Below are 26,142 nucleotides of genomic sequence, written 5' to 3'. Positions count from 1 at the left end.
TAACACTTACTGAAATAAGAGGAAAAGGGAAAATATAGACAAGTCTCTCTCTCTCTCTCTCTCTCTCTCTCTCTCTCTCTCTCTCTCTCTCTCTCTCTCTCTCTCTCTCTCTCTCTCTCTCTCTATTTCTCTCTCTCTTTCTCTCTCAGCAGGTATGTCCTGCAGGGCGGGACATACCTGCTGACAAAGCAAATTCCCTCAAGTGTGATAGTGCAGGACACTGGAACATTGTGTGAGTGACAATAACAAGGTCACTCTCCAAACCAGGTGATGAACTGTTGCTAAAAGAGGTTAATGCAGTAGATTCATTATGGGATTCCTGCAAAATTATTATCTTAAGAATCCGTTATTGGTGTTGACAGAAGTCGTGTTTGTGTGCATGTTTGAACCGTTATCTGCCTTGTGTGTGTGGACACCTGCACACAGGGTAATTTGTACTTTATTGCTGAGATGCAATAGATAAACAATGTAATGAGAGAGAACAAAAGAAAAACCGACAGTTGGAGGGAAAAAGAAAGTGAAATGGAGAGTCAGGCTTGAAAATTACTTCCAAAGCAGATGGAGGCTTTGGCAAGATGCTGTGTTGGAGCCAGACTTTGCAGTCTCCTTGGTTTCAACTCTATTAGATGACAATGGAGCCTTAGGGAGAGACGGTGCTTTGCCATAGCAAGGTTCTTGATTGTTTAAAGACACCCATGACCGTTCCCTCTGCATACTAATGATTACGCCTCAGATTCATGTCAAACCTCTTTTCAGCTCACGGATGGTAAGCTGTTCTCACTTTGATCTTTGCAGGCAGGCTTGCAAGGCCAGGTCCTTTGGCTTTAAGGGACACGTTGCAATGTGGCAGCATGTGCTAAGGTTCTTTCAGACCTTTGTGTGTGTGTGTGTGTGTGTGTGTGTGTGTGTGTGTGTGTGTGTGTGTGTGTGTGTGTGTGAGAGAGAGAGAAAGAGAGAGAGAGAGAGAGAGAGAGAGAGAGAGAGAGAGAGAGAGAGAGAGAGAGAGAGAGAGAGAGAGAGAGAGAGAGAGAGAGAGAGAGAGATGGGGGGTAGACACAACTGTTGGCACTAACCCTTGTTGCCAAGACAGCAAGTTGCGTTTGCATTGAGTGCTCTCTCATAAAAGTCTGAGGGAATGGAATATTTGTTTTTTTCCAAAATTACTTTTGTCTAACATAATAATGCCAAACATGAACATAACAAAACAAAATAGCAGTTTTTGTAACTTCCTTTCAGTCTCATACGTGTTTGGATTCAGGGTTGTCCAGTGTCATCTTAATATTTTGAAATTTCTTTGCTTTGCTGCTAACATTTATGTGTCTCTTTTCATAATGCGGTCTGAACTGTGCGGCTGGTTCATAGACAGTGTGCTTCCCATTCATAACTGCTGTAGTCAGTGACCAAATACACAGAACACAATGCAGTACCACTGAAAAAAATGGCCATAAGTTATATTATAAAGCATCAGATATGAAGCACTGAAGTTTGTTTTGCTATAATGAAGCACAATGTTCTTTCTTTGAATTATGTTACTGTAAGGTATGATAGCTTAACAAGAATAAAGTTCTCACCATCTTGTTTTTTTAGTTATTTTTTTAATCTTGTATACTGATTTAATCCCCAAAGGGAAATTAGTGGCACACTCTAGTTAGTTGAATCATGCATATATATACTGCATGTGTGTGTGTGTGTGTGTGTGTGTGTGTGTGTGTGTGTGCGCGCACAGGTCCTGAACACACAACACACAGGAGGCCTACAAGGGGAGGTAGAGACGCAGGCAGCTCCTTCTTGGTGTGCCCAAATGAGCAACATGTAAGGGGGATGGCTCCTTGCTCAAGGGCACCTTGGCAGTGCTCCAGTGGTGAACTGACACCTCCCACTGTCAGCTCACACTCCGGGTTTTTTTTTTGGGGGGGGGGGGGCTGGGGCGGGAATCAAATTGCCGATCTTGGAACATTGGACGACCTCTCGCTCTACCAGTGAGTCACTGCAACGGTATTGGCTCAGTTCTACCAACTTGTAATTTTTACGTCCTGCTAAACTACAAAAGGAAATATTAATTGAGGGACTTTGTTCTTCAGAAACCTCTACACATCGTCACCACGACAGCTGCTGCATTTATTTGTACTGTCTGTGTTTACCAGAGGAGCATTCCGGACAGATAGGAGATAGGAGCCTTCCCTATCATGTCACTGTTGTTCCATATTTTTTGTGGTGTGTGTTTGTGAGTTAAAATAGACACCTTTCACAACCTCTGTATCGATCACCATGGTAGCACTTTGAAACAAATACTTCATGTCTTGCTTCCTCTAATGCCAGCACATCTTGTGTTTAACAATTTGTTCTAATATTTGGAGGCATTTTACCAGCTTAAGACTTGAAATTCATATTTTCTTACGTGTTTTCTGCATTTTTATTCCTTCACAGAATCAGAATCACAAATGTGATTGGTTTAATTTAGTGTAGTTTCATGTGAAGAAAAAAGAAATACTGTATAGCTGCTTGTCATGTTGCTGATTATTGTACAAGATCTTTCCCAGGTGGTATCGGATTACCTAATCGGACTAGGACCCCCGCACCCCCAGATCTGAAATCTATTTATTAACTTTCAGGCATTACCTTCTTTATGTAATGCACCTAAGCCAATTTGATGTGTGATCTCAGTACACATGATGTCTTGTGCTTCATGCAGACAATGCCTGGTTAGCAGTTTTCTTTACATTTCAATGAGGGAATTTGATCTCCCTGAGGTAACCACTTACATGACAATATTAGCCTGACTGGTCAGAGTTTGACTGAAAAACTTCGATTGACCAGAAGTGATTGGAAAGAGCAGATTTTTAAGATCACCACCCCACACCTTCTTTGTGGTGTGTGTGTGTGTGTGTGTGTGTGTGTGTGTGTGTGTGTGTGTGTGTGTGTGTGTGTGTATGTGTGTGTGCGTGTGTGTGCCTAAATACCTCCTTCTCTGAATGTTATACATACAGTATACTTGTTTGCACACTTTGTTTGGAGTAACACAGGCTCTTAGCAAGGTCTGAGGGCTAGTGGTGGAAAATGAGAATGTTGCTGGTCTCATGATCTGTATTTCCCCGACAGAGAGCTCATTTGAACAAACCAGTGAACTCGTGACTCATATTTAAATGTTGACGTAAAACCTAACTCACAAGTATGATTTCTCTTATTACACATGTATGTGTCTGAAAGCATTCATGTGCACCATTGGGGGAAACAGTTCAATAATTGTGTTTCCAAAAAGTCATAAAGGTGTTAAAGAAAATAGTGATGAACATGAAGGAGTTAGTTTTTCCAATCTTTTAAATTTTTGAAAAAAAAAATCCAGGCTGTTTATGTCATGTTGATCTCACTGTGCATGAAGACAGATTAATACGTTCCTTTTGAACACATCTAAAATCAATTCTCTATTTCACTTCCTGTTTGTCGGAAAGATGGTAATTTCTTGAAGAGGTAACTCAAAAAAAAACCGTAAAACCAAATTATGTGTTATTAATTATGTTTTACAAGGATAGTGAATTCTTCTCAGATGCCCATTTTTCATAACTCGACCAAAAATATTGTAGTTTCTTCATAGCTATAGTCTGAAATCTTAATTTCATAAATACATTTTTTTCCACATGATATATACAGATATTACTATATAAATGATATAGACTCAGCACTGAAAACATAAGCAACACAGACTCTGCACTTATTTACAAATGTTGATGATGCAGCTGAACCTGCATTTTTCATTGTCTTTCCCTACAGTGAATGAGCGCAGCTGCAGCTATGCTGGAGTTTTTCTTGTGGAGGGAGAACACCGTCACTCCCTGAACTTTAACATGGCCCAAGAGGTGTGTTTGCAGCTGGAGTCCACCTTGGCAAATCCAGAACAAGTCAGTCAAGCCTTTTTGAATGAAATGGAAACATGCAGGTAAAAAAAACAAAGCAATTATTTGAATTATATAAATTATTATGAACAAAATTTTGTTTTTAATAACAATTTCAATGTTTTAGGTTTTTTTGGGTTTTTTTTAAATAATGTTTGCACCATATTCTATTGGAGTTATACACTCCTGGATTTCTTTCAGACAGTCATATAAATAATTACTGTTAATAATAACATTTCCTGTCACATTTCAGAATTGATATGTGACAGGAAATGTGTTCAATCAGATGCCATAGTGAAAGTCCATTATTTAAATTAAAGTCAAAATGTACTCATTCTTTGGCTTAATCAGAACTGTATTACAGGAAAAGAGGAAGTAAATCTTTCACTTTTACAGCAAAGATGTTTCTTCTTTATCATGTGGTAGGCGCAAAGCAAGGGAAATCACCGACTGCAATATTTCTTCTCTGAACAGTATGATGTAGAGGCTGGGCTACTTGGACAGATTAAGTTGTGTATTAACTGGTGTTAAACTATGTCTTCTTATAGTAATATTGTTTGCTCATTCAGGTATGGCTGGACCACCAACATGAGTGTTGCCATCCTGAGGCACACACACCATGAGAACTGTGCCATAAACATGACCGGACTCATCAATTATCCAGATAAAGATGCTGCAGAATTGTTTGATGCCTATTGCTTTGATGAAAAAGGTGACTTTATCCACAAGATAATGTTTTTACATCTTAATATTGTATGCCATCCTGTCAGTGTATGCCTCCATTTTGGTTACATCTACTTTCTTTGATTCCCATGAACAAGCTGGTCCTGGCAAAAACTGTGAAAAAGAGTTTCACTTATCCTCAGATGAATCAGGTTAGTTACAATCAACACATTTGTGACAATATATGAAAAAAACCCAGTAATATACGGTTGATATTATGTATACTATGAAAAACATGCAGCATTTCCAAACTAATTTCAGGCTTTGTATTTGACCTAGTTAACAAAATAGATATAGACTTATATTTCAGAATTTGGTTTTCAACTACATGGGGGAAAAAAATCCTGCCAAATAAGAACACAGCAAGTTACTTTTTACAACTGCCTGTGGGTGCTGAGGAACTATCATTTTCTTTCCCGTCTCTTACTTATATAATATATGCTTACCATTTTGTTGAAAATGTAATGATGCACTAGCAAGGTAACAAGGTTTACTGATATTTTTTCAACAGTTTGCTGTCATGCAGATAAGGATTGGACAAACCAAACTTTAATTTGTCATTATTAACAGAAAATATTAATAGGACTGTCTGAGAATGTCCCCTTCATGGAGGAAGATTCCAACTGAGCCCTGCTTACCCTAAATAAATGTCAAACCTGTGAAATCTAATGGCTTAACTGTAGAGGAGAGATGTAATCTATTTATGATAATGATTTTTTAAGACATACAGTTGTGTGTTATTTCCAACATAAATGCTGGCTTGATAAAACAGCCTAAAAAGTATAAATCAAGCTTACACTCCAGGAGGGACTGCGATCAGGCGTTGCAGCACTGAGATGTGAATTCAAAGTACCGGTAGATTTCTGTAATACAGCATATCTGAGAAACAATTGATAACATATTTCTGAAGAATATCAAAAGTGAGTGTTTTATGTGGCTCTCTATTGTCCAATTAGAGTCTTCAACACAGTCCTTAAAAGTCAATCCAAAGCCAACCCCTCAGGATGGTAGTGACCCCATGGTGGCCCCTGGAGAAGAAGATGCTCTTGAGAATACTGCCTCCCCGACCCAGAGTCCAGGGGAAGCAGCGACGTTCAGAGAGGGCCCTGCTCTGGTAGAAGATCTGACTGAACACAGTGAGAATGACACAGGGGTCACGTTGTCTCCTGGAGAGATTGACCAGCCCACAGGGTCTGGGATGCTCCCACCTTTCACTAAAGGGGAGGAGGAGGTCTCCCCCACAGCCCCTGTTGGAGAGCCTGAGCAAGGGATGCCTCCAGCAGAGGAAGGCAAAGAGCCTGGAGGACACGATGGCAGAGCAGCATGTAAGAAAAGCACACACACAGAAAAGTATGCTTTAACACTTACAGTACCCTTTACAGGGTGGAATGATTACTCACTTAAAAAAAATGAGAAATGTAACTACTATATTTCTGTGGGTTTGTGCACTGGAGGAAACTGAGATGTTAGTAGAAGACTATTAACAGTTCACATTATATCATATCCCTAAGGCTCTGCTTTATCTGCCTTTTTGTCTAATCATAGGAAAGGACAAAATTGAATTCACATGAAAAGCTTTTAAACAGTTTTGAAGGACAGCACTTTTTGACTTTTAGACACAACAGGTTTGAAGGGGACTGAAGGAACATCAAGAACACATAGCGCCCCCTAGTGTTGAGCTCAGCTATGGAGCAGATTTTTTGCAAGACATGTCTCAGTGGTTTTATCTCTGGTTTTCTCTCTGGCTTACTACAGTCAACACAATACAAACAGAAACTTTGAAATGGGACACATTCCCATGTTGTCTTAGTATAAATTACCCTGATCTTTGCTACCTCACAAAATATAAAAAATATCTCATTCAAGTAAAATATGTCCTCTGTGGTACATTTAAGTGTATGGTTGTATATGTCATCTAGTTCCATATTTAATGAGTCGTTGAATTACCCGCTGCTGATTCCAAATATTTACATTTTGGTTTACTGACATGCATCTCCAATACCTCAACAACCAGATGATAATGAGCGGGTCCTGATTCCCGCAGTGCCTGAGCCAGGTCAACAGGAGAGTGGCAGTTCATCAAGTAAGTGGAAATATCACTTCACACACATCTTGACGCACATGGTGGTTGAAGTCAGATGGGATTATGTTTACAAAAAGTATCTGTGTGGATCCACTCTTCACTGTCAGGATTTTATTTATTTTTTACTGACTCAGCTTCAATACTGCTAGCTTGTTATTTCTCCCTGTAGACTGGCTGGTAATCATTGGAGTGATTGTGGCAGTTGGTGCTATTCTTCTTGTGTGTGCAGCTGTTGCCAAAAGAAAAAGGTATGACTTTTTTAAATGCATGAATTTAACATTTTAATATAAACATTACCTCACATTTCACTGTTTTACTGAGACAGCGGTTGATCACCAATAGTTTTTTGGGTTGTTGTTGTTTTTTTCATATTAATATGTAACAAAAAAACATCCATAATAAATAAATGCATCTGAATGTACTCTTGCAGCTGGTGTGGTAAACAGCAGACTCTGATGATTACCTCCAAAGATGGCGGTGAGGGAAATGGGGCAACAGCATCAGCATCCAGCTCCCACACACAGGAGAGAGAGCAGGAAATGGTGACCCTCATGAACAAAGAGAAGATCCAGGAGAATGGCAACACAGAGGAGTTCACCGTCATCACGCTAGAAGAGTCGCCAGATAAAGAACAGCTGGCATGAGGGTGTGTAGAGGTAGAGAGGAAAGACTAGGTGAGGATAGGATGGATAGAGGGAGGAGATGGATGGGTGGGGGGGTGGGGCTCCAAATGATGGGGTAAAATCTGATTTTGTGCAACACTGGAAGGACACTAAGCAAAGGGTGTGTCTGGTCATTGTTAGGAAAAAGTGTCTATTTGACACATAAAGAAGATGGTCTAACAACGCATGTGGAGCATTTTGCTTGTGCCAAATGCCAAGTTGTTAAGGCTGAGAGCATTGATGCATAGCAGGGTGTGCGAATATGCATCTGTGTGTTTGTAGTCTTTGTTTTATGATGCTTATGAATGGAAATTGGTTTTAAATGAAGCGATTATGAGTCTAATTTGTGAAAACCCACATTCCAATCAAATTAGACTCATCGAATGGTTCACTTTTAATTTGCTGGGCATTTCTGCCAAGATAAAAATTAATACAGGTACATCAACAATAACTAATGTGATATTTTACTTGATATATTACAGAAAAGCTCATTCATAGCAAAATAATCCTTGATGTTTTCCTCGTGCTTTCCACTGCTTATGGTGGTGACCTTGTGTATATTTCATTGCCTGTGGACTGGAGTTTTCTTTTTCCATTTCAAGAAAACTGGGAATGTCAGTTTCTTATTCATGCAGTTTTGATTCCCTTTTTCTTGTCCTCTGTGTATAAGTACATGTTTTTAGCGATGCCTTAGCAGTAGCTGTGCTTTTTGTTGTTTGTTAGGAAGGGGCTTTGTATGCTTTTTATATAAAGAAATGTGTGATTGTTATTTAACCACCTCCAAGGCACAATTGTGAAGGAATTTTACAAAAAGTAGGGGGGGCTATTTTTTGAATTAAGTAATGTATGTACCAAAAGGCACAACTAATGCACCATTGAAGTGCGTTAGTTGAAATTAAAAGATCATACACTTATGTTGATTTGGATATTTAAGTCAATAATGTTATCCTGAGGAGAAGCAGAATGATAAAGACGATGCATACATATTTTTTACAGTGTATACACTGATTAAGGTTAAATGAAAAAAAATACTGTATCAAGAAGAATGTTTAAAACTGCTGGATTGAACTTTTTTTCAGAACAAACAGCAGTCAAGCTCTAATGGGCAACTACACTGCACACATGATTATGGGTTGTAAACATATGGCAATGTAACGGTATGGTTATAAGAACATTGTTTGTATGCTCCGGTGGGGGAGGGGTGCCACCAGTGAAGATTGCTTTTCTCTGAACGTACACACATAAAAACAAAGTGCTAAGGGTTTTCTACTGACCTTCTCATTGGTGAAGTATTTCACACATTGTGTCATATCAATATTATTCAACGAGTGACAGCTAATTGCTACTCATTTACAATGTAATGCTGAATTAGACACAATGACAAACAGATTTTGCTTCTGACATGTATTTTTTTTTTCCAGCTTTTGCTCTTACATGATTCATTTTGAGGAGCGGTTGCAAACGTTTTAGTTTAGGTAATATTACTAATTAATGTTGCTGAAAAAAATTTGTAAAAAGTCACAAGGATGAATAAATGTGCATTGAAAAGAGATGTGCAGAAATGCAATGTTCACTCATTGATTACTCTTTGCTTGCGATGTCTGGACAGAGGAGGTGATTGACTCTCACGTAAAAGGAGTTGCGGTTTCCATGGTGCTGGAGTTGTGATGCACCTATGTCCACGTAGGAAAGGAACACTGAGATAGAGACAGCCATTTTAATGGCATCTTCAGAGCGTTCATAAAGAGCACAATCACTTCTCATTTAACATGCATTTATTGTGCATAATCTGCATTGATTTAATATAGCTTTGAAGCAGCTGATATTTTCTTGTCATAATCAATGACTTAGGTGTTGTAAATTAGTCAGACCTTCGTTTCTTAACATGATGCAGTCAATACTAATACTGTGCAGCCCATCAACAAGCAGATATTACTGTGTTTCAAAATGGGTTTTTAAAAAAAAATCTGTTAAAGCTTGGGCTTTTCCTAAATCAAAAATGCAGTTTTGAATAATAATTACAAAAAAGTCAAGTGTTTACTCAGATATTACTCCTTTACCAAATTTTCAATTTGATTCACAATTTAACATTTTTCATTGTACAGTGTTATGGTAATGCTTTCTTGTATATATTCTGATGAGACCTTTTGCTTTATTTCCTTTCCTCAGTAGCTCTGGGTGAATTATTAGGCATATTCATATTTAGCCTCAAATGTAGTCAATGTGATTGTGTGTCATACGGCTTGTGTTCCAAAAAGCATTAACTAAATGATTTGCAGTTTGCAGTGTTTTTAGGGTAATGCATCAGTAAAAATGAGACTGTCTAGATTGTTTGATTTAAAATTACAGTACTACGACATGACAAAGGAAATTTATTTCTGTCTTGTTTCTTGACAATTTATTCATAAAACTCTTAAAAGAAACAATCCATCAACAAATATTTAGTTATGAATCAACATTTATTAGTTATATTTGTATATGTACACCAAAGGTACAACACTTATTGATATGTAGAAACAATTTTTTTGTATATCATAGACAGGAATGAATAGAATTTTTTTGTCTTTTTGTCTTGATAGTATCCCCCCCACACACACACATACACTCTGCTTTAATATCAGAATTACAACAGTTTTACAATGAGAGAAGGCCTAGAAAAGTAAGATGAGGAAAGAATGTCATAGGCAGGAGACAGGTTATAAACTTTGTTTGGGAGTTTCTTCAAAAAGACATATTTCAGTAAAAAAGGACAAACTTGAAGATATACTGGCTCTTTTTTGAAACACTGTCATCCAATTAACTTTTAAAAAATACCATGTCACTCAGCAAGTTCCAGAAAGATTATGCGTGCAAAGTTTCTGTGTAGAAAGCAAAAAAGGCAAGAGGAATAAAGGCAGTTTACCGAGAAGGGAGTTTTAAACCTCCAGAATGGTCATGGCACATTAGAGGTCAAATATGAGTATGTCTGATGTGGACACTAAATCTTCAAGATACCTATGTGTTGCAGCTTGGCTTAATAAAGATGCTTGAGACCTACATCGGTTTTCTCCGTTGAAAAGACAAAATGGTTCAGATGACTGGGCTGTACAGATAGTTGAATGTTTCTGCTACTGTTTATTGTTTAGTTCACATCAACTAAGTTGTTTTATTTCTCCTTCTTCATACATGTCGGGCATGTATAACATTTCATTGCATTGTCTCTCTGATTGGATATCTTAAACATAGTTATCAAAATAATGTATGTTGGCTCTTTGAAAACCAGAAACTTGACCACACCCTACCTCTCTCACTTTATTACTTTCTTTCTTCGCACAAACCTTTAACTTCAGGATCACCATAATTTCTGGAAAATTCTGCTTTGTCACTGAACAGAACTATTATATATGCATTTATGTACAGCGGAAATGAATGCACACTCCTCATATCTCCATGGAACAAACATTCAGAAGGCTTACATTAGATCAAAAAAGATTTTTATATATTTATGTGTGACAGGTAAGTAGAACAACTAGATAACTGCTAGAATTTAAAAAAAAAAACAAGCAATTATTACACAAATTCCTCTCCTATACATTTAACCTACTCTAATCTTTCTTGGGAAATATATGATAATTTCTTCTAGAGGACTACATTAAAAATGTCACAGCAATTGAACTATATTACTACGTACCATTCCAAAGATCCTCTTCCCAAAAAAAGGAACAAAAAAAACCCAACCCAACCACAAATAAACAAAAACATCTGTTACCTACACTATATACAAAAAGTGCAAGGAGGCACTTAAAAATATCATGCTTTTAAGATAGTGGTGCAAAATATATATATTTTTTTGTATTCATGCTTCTAAAACCATACGTTTGAACATGACAGCAGTTCAACACTGAATCCTTACAGATGATAATATGGTCTGCTTAGTCTCCTTGCTGGAGAGTTTATTAGTTTTGTTTTTTTAGTTTTTTTCTCTGGAAGAGCTGAAATTCAAAGGATCAGACTCAAGGGACTGTTGGGGGTCAGTGTTGTGCTCTGCAGCTTGATATTCACAATTATGAATGTATTGAGTTTTAATTTGTACATTGATATGTGAGGATATACAAAGGGTGTGTAAGTGTGTGTGTGTGTGTGTGTGTGTGTGTGTGTGTGTGTGCGTGCGTGCGTGCGTGCCTGTGTGCGTGCGTGCGTGCCTGTGTGTGTGTGTGTGTGTGCTGCATTGTGTCACACTTTACAGCTTTAGCTTTAAAGAAGGCAAAATGAAAGACTTCTGAGAAAGTGTTACAGGATCTACAGGACAGATTGTTGTGCTAATTGTTCGAAATGCACCAGTGTTATTTTAATTGGCATTCAGTTGAAATGAATATTTCCAAGATTGCCAATAAGCACAAATTAAGACAAACAAGACAGAAGAGATGAATATAACAATGCTGGAAAAAAAAAATTGCAAGTCACAAAAGTGTCACTTCTTGCTCACACAGGCTACAAAAAGATTAACAGCCAGTAGTCAAGCTTTGTTTGTGTGTTTGTGTCTGTGTGAGGAATTTATATTTAATTACTTGGTAGTTGTTCTACAGTCTGGAATAACGCTTGTGAAGTGTGCATTGTTCTGTTCTGAGTCTACACACCAATGTGGAAAGACAACTGCAGCATCTAGGGTTTGTAGAAACAGTCTTGAGCTCTGGTGGCTAGAATATATTGTTGTTTGTCATTGAAGGTCTGGTAACAATGTGTTGTTGTTGTTTTTTATCAATGGAGTATCTCTGTTTGTGCAAACCATGTATACATCTGATAATAGGATTTCTGGCAGTTCAATATTATGTGCTATGTTGTGTGCTTTGATTTAGAATTCCGGTTGATGATGTCTCAACCACTGGAAGGTTGTTGTAAATATATTTGTGTGCTTCCCAAATGTGTATTCCAAAATGCCATCATAAATATAAAATTACAAACTTCCAACCTTTGTTGTAAATTGTCACCATTAACAGAGTCAGACCTTGCAACAGTCATACAATTGAAAGGTCATTTTCTTAGAGGTCTATTGAGCAAGTAAACAAGATTTCTATTTCCCTTGTAAAAGAGTAAACATACAAGCCTGAGTATGCAGTTTCCTCAATACTGTTTAAAAATCGTATCCAGGATATGGAATACAATCAGTATCAATGTGGAACGATAATGTGCATGACTTCTCTGACTGAAAATGACATATGTGGATATTTGGGCTATATTTGTGCTCTCTGTGTTTGTGCTCTAAATAGTTTATTGTGCTTTTTAGATAGGCCAATTGATTTTATTCTTTGTCTGTATAGTAGTCATTTCGAGGCTAATTAAATTTTAAATTCAGTGGCATGACAAGGTATTTGGGGGGAGTGAAACTGTATTTGTAATTTTTTTTATTTTTCAGGGCAGTAGTTTTCTTTACTTTAAATGTTGAGGCTTTATCACGAGAAGCGGTGACGTTAACTGCTGTGCCCTTCAGTTACAGTGCAAGTAATTGAAAATGTAGAACAACAAGGAGGCAGTTCAAAGGCCTCTGTGAGCTGATTGATTTTCTCCCTGTTTGGTCCTATAATTGACTTGGTCATGTTTTAATCTCACACACGCGCTCGCACACACACACACACACACACACACACACACACACACACACACACACACACACACACACACACACACACACACACACACGAATATCCTACTCAACAGGTGACACAAAGGAAAAGGTCCTTTTCTTCACAGTAAGAATGAAATACATAATGAGGATAAAATGTACCCTTCCATAGAATTTGTGTGTATAATGACTGCGCTGTCCTCCTTGCCTCCTACCCTTTCATCAGTTTACTGGACCTAGGGGATAGTGGGACATTTTGGGCAAATGCAGTTGATGCACTTCAGAGCCTCTGATGCATTAGATGAATAACTGAGCTGAGGATAAGTATCGTTCTCTATTATGCCCACGCTGTACTGACTGGGATGTAAAGTGAGGAGGTACAATACAAACAGGACGTTGGTTGTCATGATTAGAATATTTAAGTATCTGTATTTACACATATGTGAAACTTGGAAGATGTTGTCAGTGCATCTCATATAATGCAACCCCCTTCATCTCTCACTTTATGAAAATTGAACCAGGATGTATTGCTAGAAATCTGTGATCTAACCTTTTCTCTTCCTTCCCCCCCCAAGCCTTGACTTATTTTGTGCTTTAAAAGGACACAATTGTGCTGTAAAAGGTAAAGGTATACCCCTGTTATCATTTCACAGTTAAGTGAATTAGTATTATATATCAGTCAGATAGACAGTTACAAAAATTTTTTAAAGGGACAAACAAACAGAAAACAAATCTACGCTACATGAAAAAATAATTAGTAGTTCTGTTCATGTGACTTTTTTCATTCGCTCTTTCTTATCACCAGATAGGAAAGCTTGTGGAGCCCGAGAGCAGGGATATCTGTGCTGCCATTATTCATGTTTCCATGGTCCCTCCTCAACAATCGTGCACTCCGCAGCAGAGCCGTTAGTGGCTGAGGTTACCTGCAAGCAGTTAGCAGGAAAATCTAAACAGTGGATCCAAGGCACAGACAAAAATCAGCTTAATTTATTTCTTAAAAATACATTTTGCATTAATAATTCAGCACCTGAAGTAATATTTGTTTCTATTCAATCACTTTGATTAGTCAATAAGACTTATGAGGATTTTGATGCATGGTTGACCATGACAACCATTCACCTCTATATGTGCTCTATCACAGCTTTAACCATCATACCTTAAAGTAAAATGTTTTGGCTCATAACATACCTTAAAAAAAGACATTCTTTTCTGTAATGTACAGCTCTGTAACAAGTAGTACTTATACCAAATTATAAAACATATCTCTTAGGTGTCAGATCTTTGCAACATGCAAAAGCTACGGAGAACAATGGAATTTCTGACCACTGATGACCATGCTTATGGTTGTCCTACGAATGGCTCTTCTCTTACTGACAGGGGAGCAGACCACACATTAATGAAGTCAAAATCTCCACAGGCAGTTAGAAAAAAACACAAGTGAACAAATTATTAATAAAACAGACAGGTTACATTGAAAACAATGTACAAACATGGCAGAACAAATGCTTCAATGCGTTACAGCTACTTTGCAAGCAACCTACAGTGGATTAAAAAAAAAAAGTTAGAAATATGTTATACCACTAAAGTAAAATACCATCATGGTGGCTACTGGAAATAGCAAGCCTTTGTGTCATTTGTATTAAATTATCATGGAATAAATAAGATACAGAGATAAGCAGTATGCTATGGAAAAATTATATGTGCAACAGGTTGCCAGAGTTGCTAGGCAACACCTTAGATGGGTATATCTGTGTGTGTGTGTGTGTGTGTGTGTGCGTGCGTGCGTGCGTGAGTGCGTGCGTGCGTGTGTGTGTGTGTGTGTGTTTGTGTGTGTGTGTGTGTGTGTGTGTGTGTGTGTGTGTGTGTGTGTGTGTGTGTGAGTGCGTGCGTGCGTGTGTGTGTGTGTGTGTGTGTGTGTTTGTGTGTGTGTGTGTGTGTGTATAAGGGAACAAGATCTCTGAACTCGCATTTATTATTATAGTCTAGGATAGATTGAAGGACTGGATTTATATTGCCTTATTTGTTAAATAATGGGAGATACTTCAAACCTTCCAATTTCACAACACTATTCTCAGACAGTGCAGAAATAGCTTGTGTGAAAGTATATAAACCTGACTGTGGATGAGTCAGTGAAAGTGTGGTAGAACCTTACATAGGAAATATATGAACTGATAATTAGCTGCAAAATTTTTCCATCAATAAATTTCTATCCGAGCGGAAATGATGTCCCACCTGGATATTTTGGGAAACAATACAGTGTGATCTTTTGTTTGGTAGGATTGCTGCTAAAAATGATGATTATTATCTGGCTCTCACTTTTAGGTGAGAGTCAATCCACAACCAGTTAAAATTAGAGTCATTTATGCTTCACTGGCATGTACCCTTCAATCAATCTGTTTGATATGAAAAAATCTTTTGACAAGAGCACTTTACATGTTAGATAGTTATTTGACCCAGAAGCTTCTATTCCAGTAAAATAAAATAAATACATGCGCATGCATCTGTTTTTCTGTGGTTTCAATAATAAACAGAGGGTGTATTTACACTACAATGTGCAAAGATGCATAAAATAAAGACAGGTGAGCATGTGAGGTGAGCATGCATGAGAGTATTAAATACAAGTCTCTACGTTTGTAAGCATTAATGGTACCTGGCATTCATCTACTACGACGGTGTTGTTAGTCGTGGCAGTGGCGGTTGTAGGTGAGGTAGAAGTTATGACGCACTGGTTGGAATTGTTTTCGTGGTGGTTCTTCATGTCATCGTAGTAAGACTGGGTCTTTGTCATCATTTCAATGTCGTCAGATTTAGCCATGTGTGCATCCAGCTCATCGAGCTCTGCCTTGGACATGTGGTACACGATGCCTGCACCGTAGGAGTCACCCACCACATTGACCGAGGTCCTGAATCGATCTCTGGGGGAAAAAAACAAAAAAATATGTAGATACCTAAGCAATGGAAGAAATAATGCGCAAGAAACTAGGTTTACTCTCACTCACAGCAGCCAGTCAACAGCAACCAGCAGACTGATGTCTTGGGTTGGCAGGCCTACAGCTGTCAGAATCAGAAGCATAGTCACCAGCCCAGCACTGGGAATACTTGCTGCTCCGACACTAGCCAGTGTGGCTGTGAGACTGTATGGGAAAAAAAAAACAACAACAGTTGAGGAGCATTCAAGTACAATCTCTTGACTCCACCTCCACCCTACCACAACATGAAATGCAAACACAGATAAAGACATTCCGTGTATGATTTCAAATGAAGCAGCTGAAGAGTACAAGAGTGGGTCCTCAATCATTGTGATGAGCTTTAAATGGGATGTTTAGTTTGATGATTTGTGAATTGATATGCTGTAAAAATCTCAGGTTGAAGACTGTCCACATTAAACCCATCAATTAACAGACAGGAATTTGGGTAAAATTCCAAAATATTCATTGGCTGTTCTCATGGTTAGCATGGGATACAATGTGGTATTATTCTTAACTTCACTATATGTATTTTTTTTTGCTCACTATTAAATGCCTCTGCATCACCTATTTGTTTGTCATTATTTATTTACAGCTAATTGCATGTGTTGAAGGGCTTCATTTAAACCTTTATATAGCTGCAATCACAATTTCTGCAATTGCGATAAAGAATTCCTTTCCCTTTCTTACACCAATCAATGAGTGTCCAATAATAACAATAGGATTTGCAATTGCATAATAGATCTCCTGACCTGACAGTGACAATCTGACCAGGGTCCAGATTGATACCATTCATTTGAGCAATGAAGATGGCAGCAACAGCCTCATACAAAGCAGTTCCATCCATGTTGATGGTTGCACCAACCGGGAGAACAAAGCGAGTGACTCTTTTGTCAATTCCCAAGTTCTCTTCAAGACAGCGGAAGGTGACAGGCAATGTACCAGCACTGAGAGAAAAAGGAGAAAAAGGTTACACATTGCATAAATACTAGAAATGTTGAAAATAGAATCTATTCACTGTTAGGCTGACCTTGATGCTGTCCCCAGGGCAGTGATCCAAGCCTGGAAGATGCCCAGGAAGAAGGTGAAGGGGTTTTTCCTGACAATAACAAAGTAAATGCTGGGCAGGAAGATTGCTCCGTGGATGATGAGGCCAACAATCACGGTCACCATATACATGCCGAGCTGCCTGGCCACTACTTCCAGGTCTTTAATGGAGATAATCTTACCACAGATGAGACAAGCAATACCAAAAGGAGAATACCTGATGAGGCAAAAAGCTATTGTTATATACTTGAAATTGACTTTGAATACAGAAGCAGTTGTCTGGAAAATTTTTACTTCACAGAGATTCCATCTTTAAATGTTGGAATGTCTTGAGAAATAACATGATATAACAGTTATTTCTCAATTTCATCATTTAAATGCTTAAATGATTTTAAAAATGAGTCAATGAGATTCTTAAATGATACTGACCACATGATCATGATGACAAGTTTCATCACAATCTCATTGAGGATGTTGAAGAAATCAATCATGAGTTTGGCCTTCTCTCCCATCTTGCCCATGCAGATGCCAAATGCAATAAAGAAACCAATCAGACCTGTGACAGAAAATCATTGTTGTGTCAAATGTTGACCAGTGAAATGACAACACTGGAAAAGTACTTTTCACAGATGAAAAGATTACATTTACAGTAAAAGACATTATTTTGTCCACATGTTCTAAATACTGTAAATGTAATGTTGAAAATGTTGCTTTTATATTTAGCCATGCTCACAACACGGCCCCAGGATGAAACTGTCAGCTATCAGTCCATCATGTAAGTCCATCACCTTGGTCCACACAAAAATATCTGTCAGTTAGATATATTCATGGTGCCCAGATAATGAATCTGAATCACTAAGACCTTTCTTCTCACATCATATGCAGGTTAAAGTTTTCAGTTATCCTAAGAAATTAAGCTCGTATCATGCTTTTCTGTCATTTACGCCTCTCATGCATTTTCTGGCTATCGCTGTCTGGAGCCATGGGCTTGAGTTGTATCACCTGTTTTCCTCAGCCGGTCACATCGATCCGATGTCAAAGTGTCACATTTTCATTGCCAGCCTATCATTTTGTTGCTGTCTTATTAATTTTGCTCTCTGTCCCTCCATCTCCACCTCCGCATCATCACATGACTTCATCATACATCTCCCACAATCAACTAAATCCTTTTGGCTATGCTTCATGGTTGAAGCTAATGCGGATGTTAGCCTGCTAAAAGGCCACCAGGTACTGAACAACCTACTGAACAGTTTATTATATTAGTATAAACTCAAACTAGCATTGTGAGTGAGCGCAGGATCAATTAGATTCATTCATTATATTGGATGTAGCTTCTTCCTTGTTTAACGCTGATTGTCCAAATGCAGTGAGGGGTTTCTGTTGGCTACATACCCAGAACATTCATGCCACTTTTGAACTGCAGGGACTTTTTGATGGTGAACTGAGGCTCCTTGGTTATGTTAGCCAGCAGGCCATCCACGGAAGTGGCATTGATATTCTCCTCAACGACCACCTCTACCTTCTTTGTGACTGTCTGGATCTGAAGAAAAAGAGAAAGATCTGAGTTTGATGAGCAATATTTGAAACAGATATAGTTCTTCATCTTATTCAAGGCAGCTGAATCAATAACCATCTTTATCATACTGGTTCTGCTGTGGTATATCTGCAAAATTGAGATTTAGAGTTTCGACTTCCTCTGTAAATAAACGTACTTATCCAAGACCAACAGTGATTTTGAGATACCGCAGACAGAATTTCTAAGCATCTTGCACCTGCACAGGTAATGACTCTTCAGCAGTAAGCTGCATGATTCATCTCATAAATGATATCTTCCATACCTGCTGGAAGCAAGCCTGAACCAGATTCTCTGGGAACAGGTTCCGGATCAGATCAAAGAAGGCATCCAGGCTGGACACATCATCATTCTTCTCTCCTTCGCCCAGATTCTCCTTCAGTTTGGGGTTTCCAGGATGGATGGCTAACACCAGGATGACTCCCAGAATAGCAGCAATAATAGTGGTGCTCATGTAGTAAACCATAGCTCTGGTGCCCAGGCGGCCACTGGATTTTGCATCCAAACCAGCCAGACCTGCAGCCAAAACAAGCATCACCACATTTAAATGCTAATAACATGGACTTATTGAATTGCTGGCACAACACTGCAAGCCATGAAGGCTGAATGCAGGAATTATTATTTCACATTGCAAGTTGTTGTATGTAGGTGCCATATCAATCATATCATCAAACTGCACCTGTGATTAAACTGGAGATAATGAGTGGCAGGATCAACATCTTCAGCATCCGCATCAGGATATCTCCAGGAAAAGCAATCACCATCACAATATCTGGATGGATTGGGGAGGCAACGCGAAGCAGCATCCCTGCTACAGCTCCCAAGATGACACCTTAAGTGTTAGGAAAAGTGTGAGTAACTGAAACGGCTGGGAAAGACGTCAAGTATTGAGAGTTAAATAATAGAAAGAAATCAAATTGGATTTTGCATTTGTCATTTTTTTTCTATTGTACTCCTGTGAAAACTCATGTTTAAAATAGCAAGTGAGACACAAGACTCTCCTTAAAAATGCCTTAAAAACAGACCCCTGTCATTAATTCAGTTTACAGTACCACAATAGGCTGTCTGCTACATGCCTAAAGAGGACAGTGGGTTGAGAAGATGAAAAGAAAACCTGTTGAGAGAGTTCATCGCATGGGGGATGAAAATCCGATTTTTAAAGCAGTAGGGACGTGACAACATATTAGATCCATGGTGAGGCATCCTTGCAAAACCAAAATGTTGTCAAAGATTTCTTTGTGACACAGACAAAAAGTGAGGCAAACACAGGATTCAAAAGACACATTCTAAAAAAGAGGTGGTTTTAATACTTATCCTCTGGCCTTCCTTCTTTCTACAGAAGGCTGAAAACTCTGACAACTGAAAGACTAGATCCTCCCTAATCAGCCACTGCTGACCTTTCACACATATCTCTTCCAACTAACACTTCTTTTCCTGCCTCACAGTGTTTCTCCCCCATAGTATGGATGACCTCTGTCTGCTCCACCATAAAACTCTGCCTGCCAGGCCCTGTAGTTGGCCTCTGTGCCTGCTCGCCTCAAACCAGACAAAAACGCACATCCCCCACCCCATAACCCATGGAAGCACTTCCTCTGCTACCACAGCATTGCCAAAGATCACAGATCTGAGATATTTAAGAGCACATAGTAATCAAAAGCTTGGCTGCTGCGAATCCAAACTCCAGTCAAGTAGCATCCTCTGGATGTTGAACGTCCATTCATTTTCTTTATCAAAGCCTTTCTGTACCCCATTTGCATTTTCTCATCCAAGCTCTTATCTGCCAAGTGACAGATGATCAATGATCATGCTGGCTCACTAGCTTTGCCAGAGTTCTGCCAAGTGGGGTGAGATGTACACATTACACATGATCACACAAACACATATCCATGCACGTGGAAAGAAAGAATGCACGTGGCAAAATGACGAGCATTTATACAGTTTAAAGAGTTCAGGGGTTTTAACTCATGGAATGGTGAAATTAACAAGGAACATTATTGAATTTGGACACAAAACTTTCTAAAAGAAATGATTAACCAGAAATAAACAATTACCACAAATTATATTATTGTTTTTGCATCTCAGTTACTCATCACGGTTGCCCTTCTGGCGCAATGAGCCACTGCTGCAATTATAATATTCATTGTGTACCACCAGAGGCTGACTGTCCAGCGCTGCAGAGACATTTGGATTGCAACAGGTGGGACAGAAATAGGGAAGGTCAAGCTGCCCAGTCATTTGTCTGGTACAGTCAGTGGGCACAGATGGTATCATCTCCTCATATTAGGAGAAAGCTAAAAAAAAATTGAGGTCTGACTGCACAAAATATTGGACTCATTTATGGTCTGACGCCTGTCATCATTAATGAAGGAAAAAGTCAACATGATACAGCAGTGGTGAGGTTACTTACCAAGGACAGTGAGTGTGAGCAGAAGGTTCTTGAACATCTTTGAGCAGATTTTGGCACATTTGGACTGAGGCCTGGCCTCAATGGGCTCCAGGTGACTCTCATGCATCCTCACCTCAACTTGTTTAGGCATACTGTTGGCACTGCAACAGAAGAAAGAAACAAGGAAACACCTATTTACAGATTCGATATGCTGCATATACTGTGGTCACTTTTGGTCATTTTTTTTTGTGGAGAAAGATTAAAACCATGACGTTTTAAATCCATAGAATATAAGTCAGCTGCTAAGATGTGCAGAATTCATCTGAAAATGATAAGACATGGATCTGAAAAAAGTGCAATTTAAAAATGCAAAACAGTTAAGGATCTTGTCAAGAAACACCCAACAGATGGGAGCTGAGTACAAGCTGTTGAGTGTAATATTGCAGTCCTTCAGAATTATACTTCAGTATTCAGCTAGTATACTATATATTTGCATGTTTGCCTACATTATGTAATTTGATTACAGCCACCTGTAAGTGAATGGTGCGAGCTAATTATTTTTAACATACACGTTACAGCCCCTTTTTCTTTAAGCAATTTCAAATATTGCTGATCTTTGTGAAACATGAGTAACATCAGACTTCCTTGCCAAGCCTTCTATACTGAAGCAGGTTAAATGAAGAAGATCATTATTACCTCATAAGCCAGCACAGAATAAGTGGGAATCACCAACTGTTGTATCAAATTATTGCAACTTCTAAAATACGTTCTTAACAAGAATGGCTCAAAAATGAAGGTGACAATTGACAAAGACCCTGACTCAACAAATTCAAAACATGTCCCCCTCTACCTAACAGTATTTTTTGTCATCAGAAATGCAGCAAACTAGCCATTGAAGTTGAGATGGTTTAATGTGTACACTATAAATGACAAAAGAATTGTCTAGAAATTAATTTAAGACAGCAGAGAGAAGCTGAAAACATACTTCATATTAAAACACATGGTAGATACTGTCTTACTGTGAGATTCTCAAAACTTCAAATACAACTGAGGACAGGGCTCAGGATTGCTGCATAATAAATGCTCCTATTCTGGACCGCACAGAGCTGTTTCCTGCCATCCTGTTGAGGTATGAATGAGTTTGTCACTGTGAAGAGAGCCAGCTGTGTCTGTCACATGCCTGTTAAGCAGGGGTCAATGGTTCTGTCTGAGAATGAGAATGAAAAAGAGAGGGGGAAAAAAAGACTCATCACAGTTTCATGTTCATCACATCCTCAACAATCTGGAATAATCGATCAAATTGTCTTTATTCCATTTGGCATCTTTTTTTTAGGTGATCTTTTGTACTTTTTTGCTGTTTTGTTTTCACCTCACCCTGGGGTTCATGGTTTCATAGTCACAAATCAGGGCTAGAGTTGTGCTGCTTTTTTTTTTATTTCCTCCTCACAGCCCATAATGAAGTTGGATTACTTCATAGACATTAATTATGTTGGCAGTCACATTTTTTCTAGTTGAAACAAGTTGACAGGCAAGACAGAGACCTTGAATCAATTTTGAATTTCCTTTCACCAACTTCCTTTTTTGTGGTGTTATTGTTGTGCAAATAGTCACTAGTATTTACACTTCAACACACACACACACGCACACACACACGCACACACACACGCACACACACACACACACACACACAAACACACACACACACACACACACACACACAAACACACACACACACACACACAAACACACTCCCACATGTGCCCACACCTGCCCAGCTTTGCGCATTGCTACATTGTTAGGTTACAGGAAAACCAAACTGCAGCTTACAGGCACACAGCTAAACCAGTTCTCTCCCCTCTTATTAATTTTAACGTGAATGAATTTTAACGTGAATCCATAGCATACATGCAAATGAGGCAAACATCAGCCATTGTTACACACTACCTGTTATGTAATTCTTAAACTTAAAATAAAGGCTGAGTGAATTAACAAAGCTCTGATTAATAAGCCCCAGACATAATGAATAGAAAATGTGCATTATCATGTAACCCTATTTCATAAGAGTGATGCTGCTAATTGGATTTTCACTCATTTCTCTCACTTTCATTATTTTTAGCACAGAGACAGAGGGGAAGCAGATGTTTGATATCAACAAAGTTGGATAATAGCACTTCTCTCACCAAGTCAGAGACAGATGAGAAAGTGAGGTTCTACACCCCATGATAGATGAATAGGACATTTTAAAACAAAAAGTCATAAACCACCAAATACAGAGAATGGATGTTTTTACAGACTTAGGAAATTATAGAACAAAAAAAATTCTGCAACGCTGTATGTAATTAGGATTTTCATTAATGTTGCATGGACTTAATTAAACTTATGTTACCCACCGTGTTAATTCATTATTTCTGCCCTACAGAAAAATTGTTAAATTTCAAAATCCAATGATTTATATTGATTCTTTTATCAACTGTGAACACTACAAATTTTACTACAATGTTACATGGTGGGTTTCTGTGACTGGAGAGTTCAACACAATCTCATAATTTAATGTCAGTTCAGTAACATAAACACATTAACACATCCGGTTTCTTCTGCACAGGCTCTAACGGATCCTCTCATGAACCACTTAATCTTAGCCGAGGGCTTAATCAGATTGATTCCATTAAAGAACTTTATACTCATAAACTTTATAGTCATACATTCCTAACTTAGGAATGTATAAATTTTTCCAAATTACAAATTTTACTTTTAATTATAAAGTGGTACACTAATATTTTTTTTTACAATGTGTTTAACTTAGTTTAAAAAATATTGACTTTTAACTATGATAAAAACTAATTCATTGCTGTAGTGTAGCAGAATAACTGAGAACCTGAATGCCAAATAAGTACAGGTACATTTCCCAGAACTGCAACTCGTGTGCACAGCACTTACTTCATTGCTTTTGGAGTTGAGGAAAGGGCCAGATGCACTGACCGAGGTCAAATCACCAGCCTTTGGTATTTAAGCGTGAATACAAGTGAATACAAGTTCTTAGAATCCCAACTGTTCCATCCAAAACTGTTGCCAGGTATCAGTAGGTAAGCTCCGAGTGCAGCATGTGGCTCAGAAACACCAGAGCACTGTTGACAGCTAACAGCCCTCAGGTGTCCCCCACCTCTTCCACAGCATCCAGAGACAGGAAGGCTAACACAGTCCAGCCAAGAGCTCCAGTCACAGCAACCTGAATTTCACCATCCTGAGCTCTGCATTGCCCTCTGAGCCCCCACCCCCTTACTCCACCACCATTGCCACCCACAATCCGTAACGCACCAAGACAGACAGAGCACAAACACCATCCTAACACACTACATAATAAAACAATTAAAAGAAAAGAAAATGGAGAAAAGAGACAATAAACGAGGTTTACAGTCAAATCTGTCAGGGACCCTCCTTTCCCAGGATTTTGCAATCCCTCCAGACAGTACACTCTGACACTCATCCTGCCACATGGGATAGTAAAGCAAAGGCTGCTAATGGTATAATGCAAACTGTACTGCTTTATGAGAAGCTCTTTTGCTTAGAGAGGACTAAATGATGAAGGAATGTGAGATTTAACGTCCATAATGCTGCTGTTTTGCAGCACTGAAGTCACCCTAATGGACAGCAGATAAGAGGTTAATCTTTTCTGCTTGCTTTAGCTGCACATCGTATTATATCACTCTTTATTCCTAATGGTGGAGGAGCATATATTATGAGATATGCTTTGTACTCTGTTCCCTAAATGATTATGTCACACATAATCTTTAAAAAAAGAAAAGAAATATCACCACAAGATATTTGTATTCAAAATATGCTTCCAGTATTCAAGTCACACACATTCTAACATAGATTTGCGCATCACTATTCAGTAAAATCCAAAAGAACTGAGCTCCAAAACACAAATGACCAATGTGATTCATGCAAAGATTGTGTCACGCTGATTTCCTTCAAGTCTCCCAGCAGCATGGGACTTCACATTGTATTGAGCAATATCACATTATTCTAATTAGGGAAATGTGTTGGAAAGCTATTTCCTCTGCAAACAAATGACCAACGGCACGACAAAAGCCAAAGGAATCCCATCTCTGTTGGCAAAGGTTGTGTCATGAGAAATCACTCATCCTAAATCCCTGGACATGTCATCCCCATTCAAAGGGCTCTCTCAGGGAAAAGTGCACATTTTCAGGATGAGTAAAAGAGTGGGGCAGAGAAGAAGGGGTTACTTGGGGGAGGGTTTGAGGGGGACGCTGTGGGGAAAAGGGGGTACTGGGGTCACACCGGCACCTCTCAGCCAAAAGAGGGGCCTGTGAGGGGAAGGCTGAGGCAGCCATTCCTGCTCTTGGCTGGTACCATGTGAAGCTCTCCGCTTCCTCTCTCTTCCTTCTGAGAGGCTTTGTTTCACATGCAAACAGTGGCAATGGCCCCAACTTGCCCGGCCAAGCACTGCATCCAAACTGGCAAGGCTGAAGGAGGAGGAGGGGGAGTTCAAATGAGATAGGGTACAAGGGTATAGTGGGGGGAGGTGTCCAGAATGCCAGTTCTATCAGGCCACTGATGTCATGCCTGTGCCCACCGTGGGAGAGCACTGGAGGGCCCAATGCACCCCTTTTTTCTTCCTCACAGTCTCTTTCTCCAGGATGAATGAATCTTTCAGAGGCTGCAGCCCATTGTGCCCCATAATCGACAGCGATTATCCCGATTTTATGCTGCTTTCCCAGTGCAAGGAGGCTCCCTGAGCGGTGGTATTGAGGACCACTGCGATGTAGCAAAGACTGTAGGGGGTTGTCTTAGCAACACTTCAAGGCTTAGGGAGAAGGGGATGAAGGGGTAAGAGGAAGCTTACGCACACACACACACACACACACACACACACACACACACACACACACACACACACACACACACACACACACACACACACACATACACCAATAGCATATAAATACATCACACATCTGGGCAAAAGCCATATAAAAATGAGGTGCACCTTTAAACATATAAGTTTAATCTTTATATCACCAAACAAATAAATAAATAAATTCATAGACAGACATGTAGTGTAGCATGCAAAGCCAAAAATTTCACGGGACATATCTAAAGAGCACCACTGTAGTGTCTACAGACCATAACGAGCTGCTGTCACACGCTTTATTGTATAATTCCATTCTCCAACCATACTACATGAGATT

At 39.0% G+C, this 26,142-nt stretch overlaps 2 protein-coding genes across 5 annotated transcripts in view; one reads left to right on the top strand and one right to left on the bottom strand.

Moving 5' to 3' along the window:
* The window catches only part of cd44b (CD44 molecule (IN blood group) b), a 10,131-nt gene extending 2,740 nt beyond the window's left edge, over positions 1-7,391 (top strand). Inside the window, exons 2-8 of the mRNA XM_068312464.1 lie at positions 3,769-3,934; positions 4,460-4,602; positions 4,712-4,765; positions 5,570-5,938; positions 6,628-6,696; positions 6,866-6,944; positions 7,127-7,391. Of these exons, the coding sequence (XP_068168565.1) occupies positions 3,769-3,934; positions 4,460-4,602; positions 4,712-4,765; positions 5,570-5,938; positions 6,628-6,696; positions 6,866-6,944; positions 7,127-7,340 (1,094 nt within the window). The 3' untranslated portion in view covers positions 7,341-7,391. The remainder of the gene's footprint in view (positions 1-3,768; positions 3,935-4,459; positions 4,603-4,711; positions 4,766-5,569; positions 5,939-6,627; positions 6,697-6,865; positions 6,945-7,126) is intronic.
* A 30-nt stretch (positions 7,392-7,421) lies between these two features.
* LOC137593595 (excitatory amino acid transporter 2-like) overlaps positions 7,422-26,142 on the bottom strand; it is a 35,985-nt gene continuing 17,264 nt past the window's right edge. The window contains exons 1-12 of one of the 4 annotated variants that reach the window (XM_068312462.1): positions 23,867-24,132; positions 21,949-22,136; positions 20,951-21,090; positions 19,223-19,375; positions 18,809-19,059; positions 18,363-18,510; positions 17,400-17,526; positions 16,954-17,187; positions 16,676-16,870; positions 15,957-16,091; positions 15,608-15,872; positions 7,422-13,880 (exon numbers count right to left, since the gene is read on the bottom strand). In XM_068312462.1, coding sequence (XP_068168563.1) covers positions 13,809-13,880; positions 15,608-15,872; positions 15,957-16,091; positions 16,676-16,870; positions 16,954-17,187; positions 17,400-17,526; positions 18,363-18,510; positions 18,809-19,059; positions 19,223-19,375; positions 20,951-21,080 — 1,710 coding nt within the window. In that variant the 5' untranslated portion in view covers positions 21,081-21,090; positions 21,949-22,136; positions 23,867-24,132 and the 3' untranslated portion in view covers positions 7,422-13,808. Of the gene's footprint in view, positions 13,881-15,607; positions 15,873-15,956; positions 16,092-16,675; positions 16,871-16,953; positions 17,188-17,399; positions 17,527-18,362; positions 18,511-18,808; positions 19,060-19,222; positions 19,376-20,950; positions 21,091-21,948; positions 22,137-23,866; positions 24,133-26,142 lie in introns of those variants that run through there. The other 3 variants (XM_068312459.1, XM_068312463.1, XM_068312461.1) reach the window with 3 other exon arrangements.

This window comes from Antennarius striatus, chromosome 4, assembly GCF_040054535.1.
Source record: "Antennarius striatus isolate MH-2024 chromosome 4, ASM4005453v1, whole genome shotgun sequence".
In the NCBI taxonomy this organism is placed as follows: Eukaryota; Metazoa; Chordata; class Actinopteri; order Lophiiformes; family Antennariidae; genus Antennarius; species Antennarius striatus.
The sequence above is the reverse complement of the archived record's forward strand: the minus strand, read 5'-3'. Positions and strand labels throughout refer to the sequence as shown.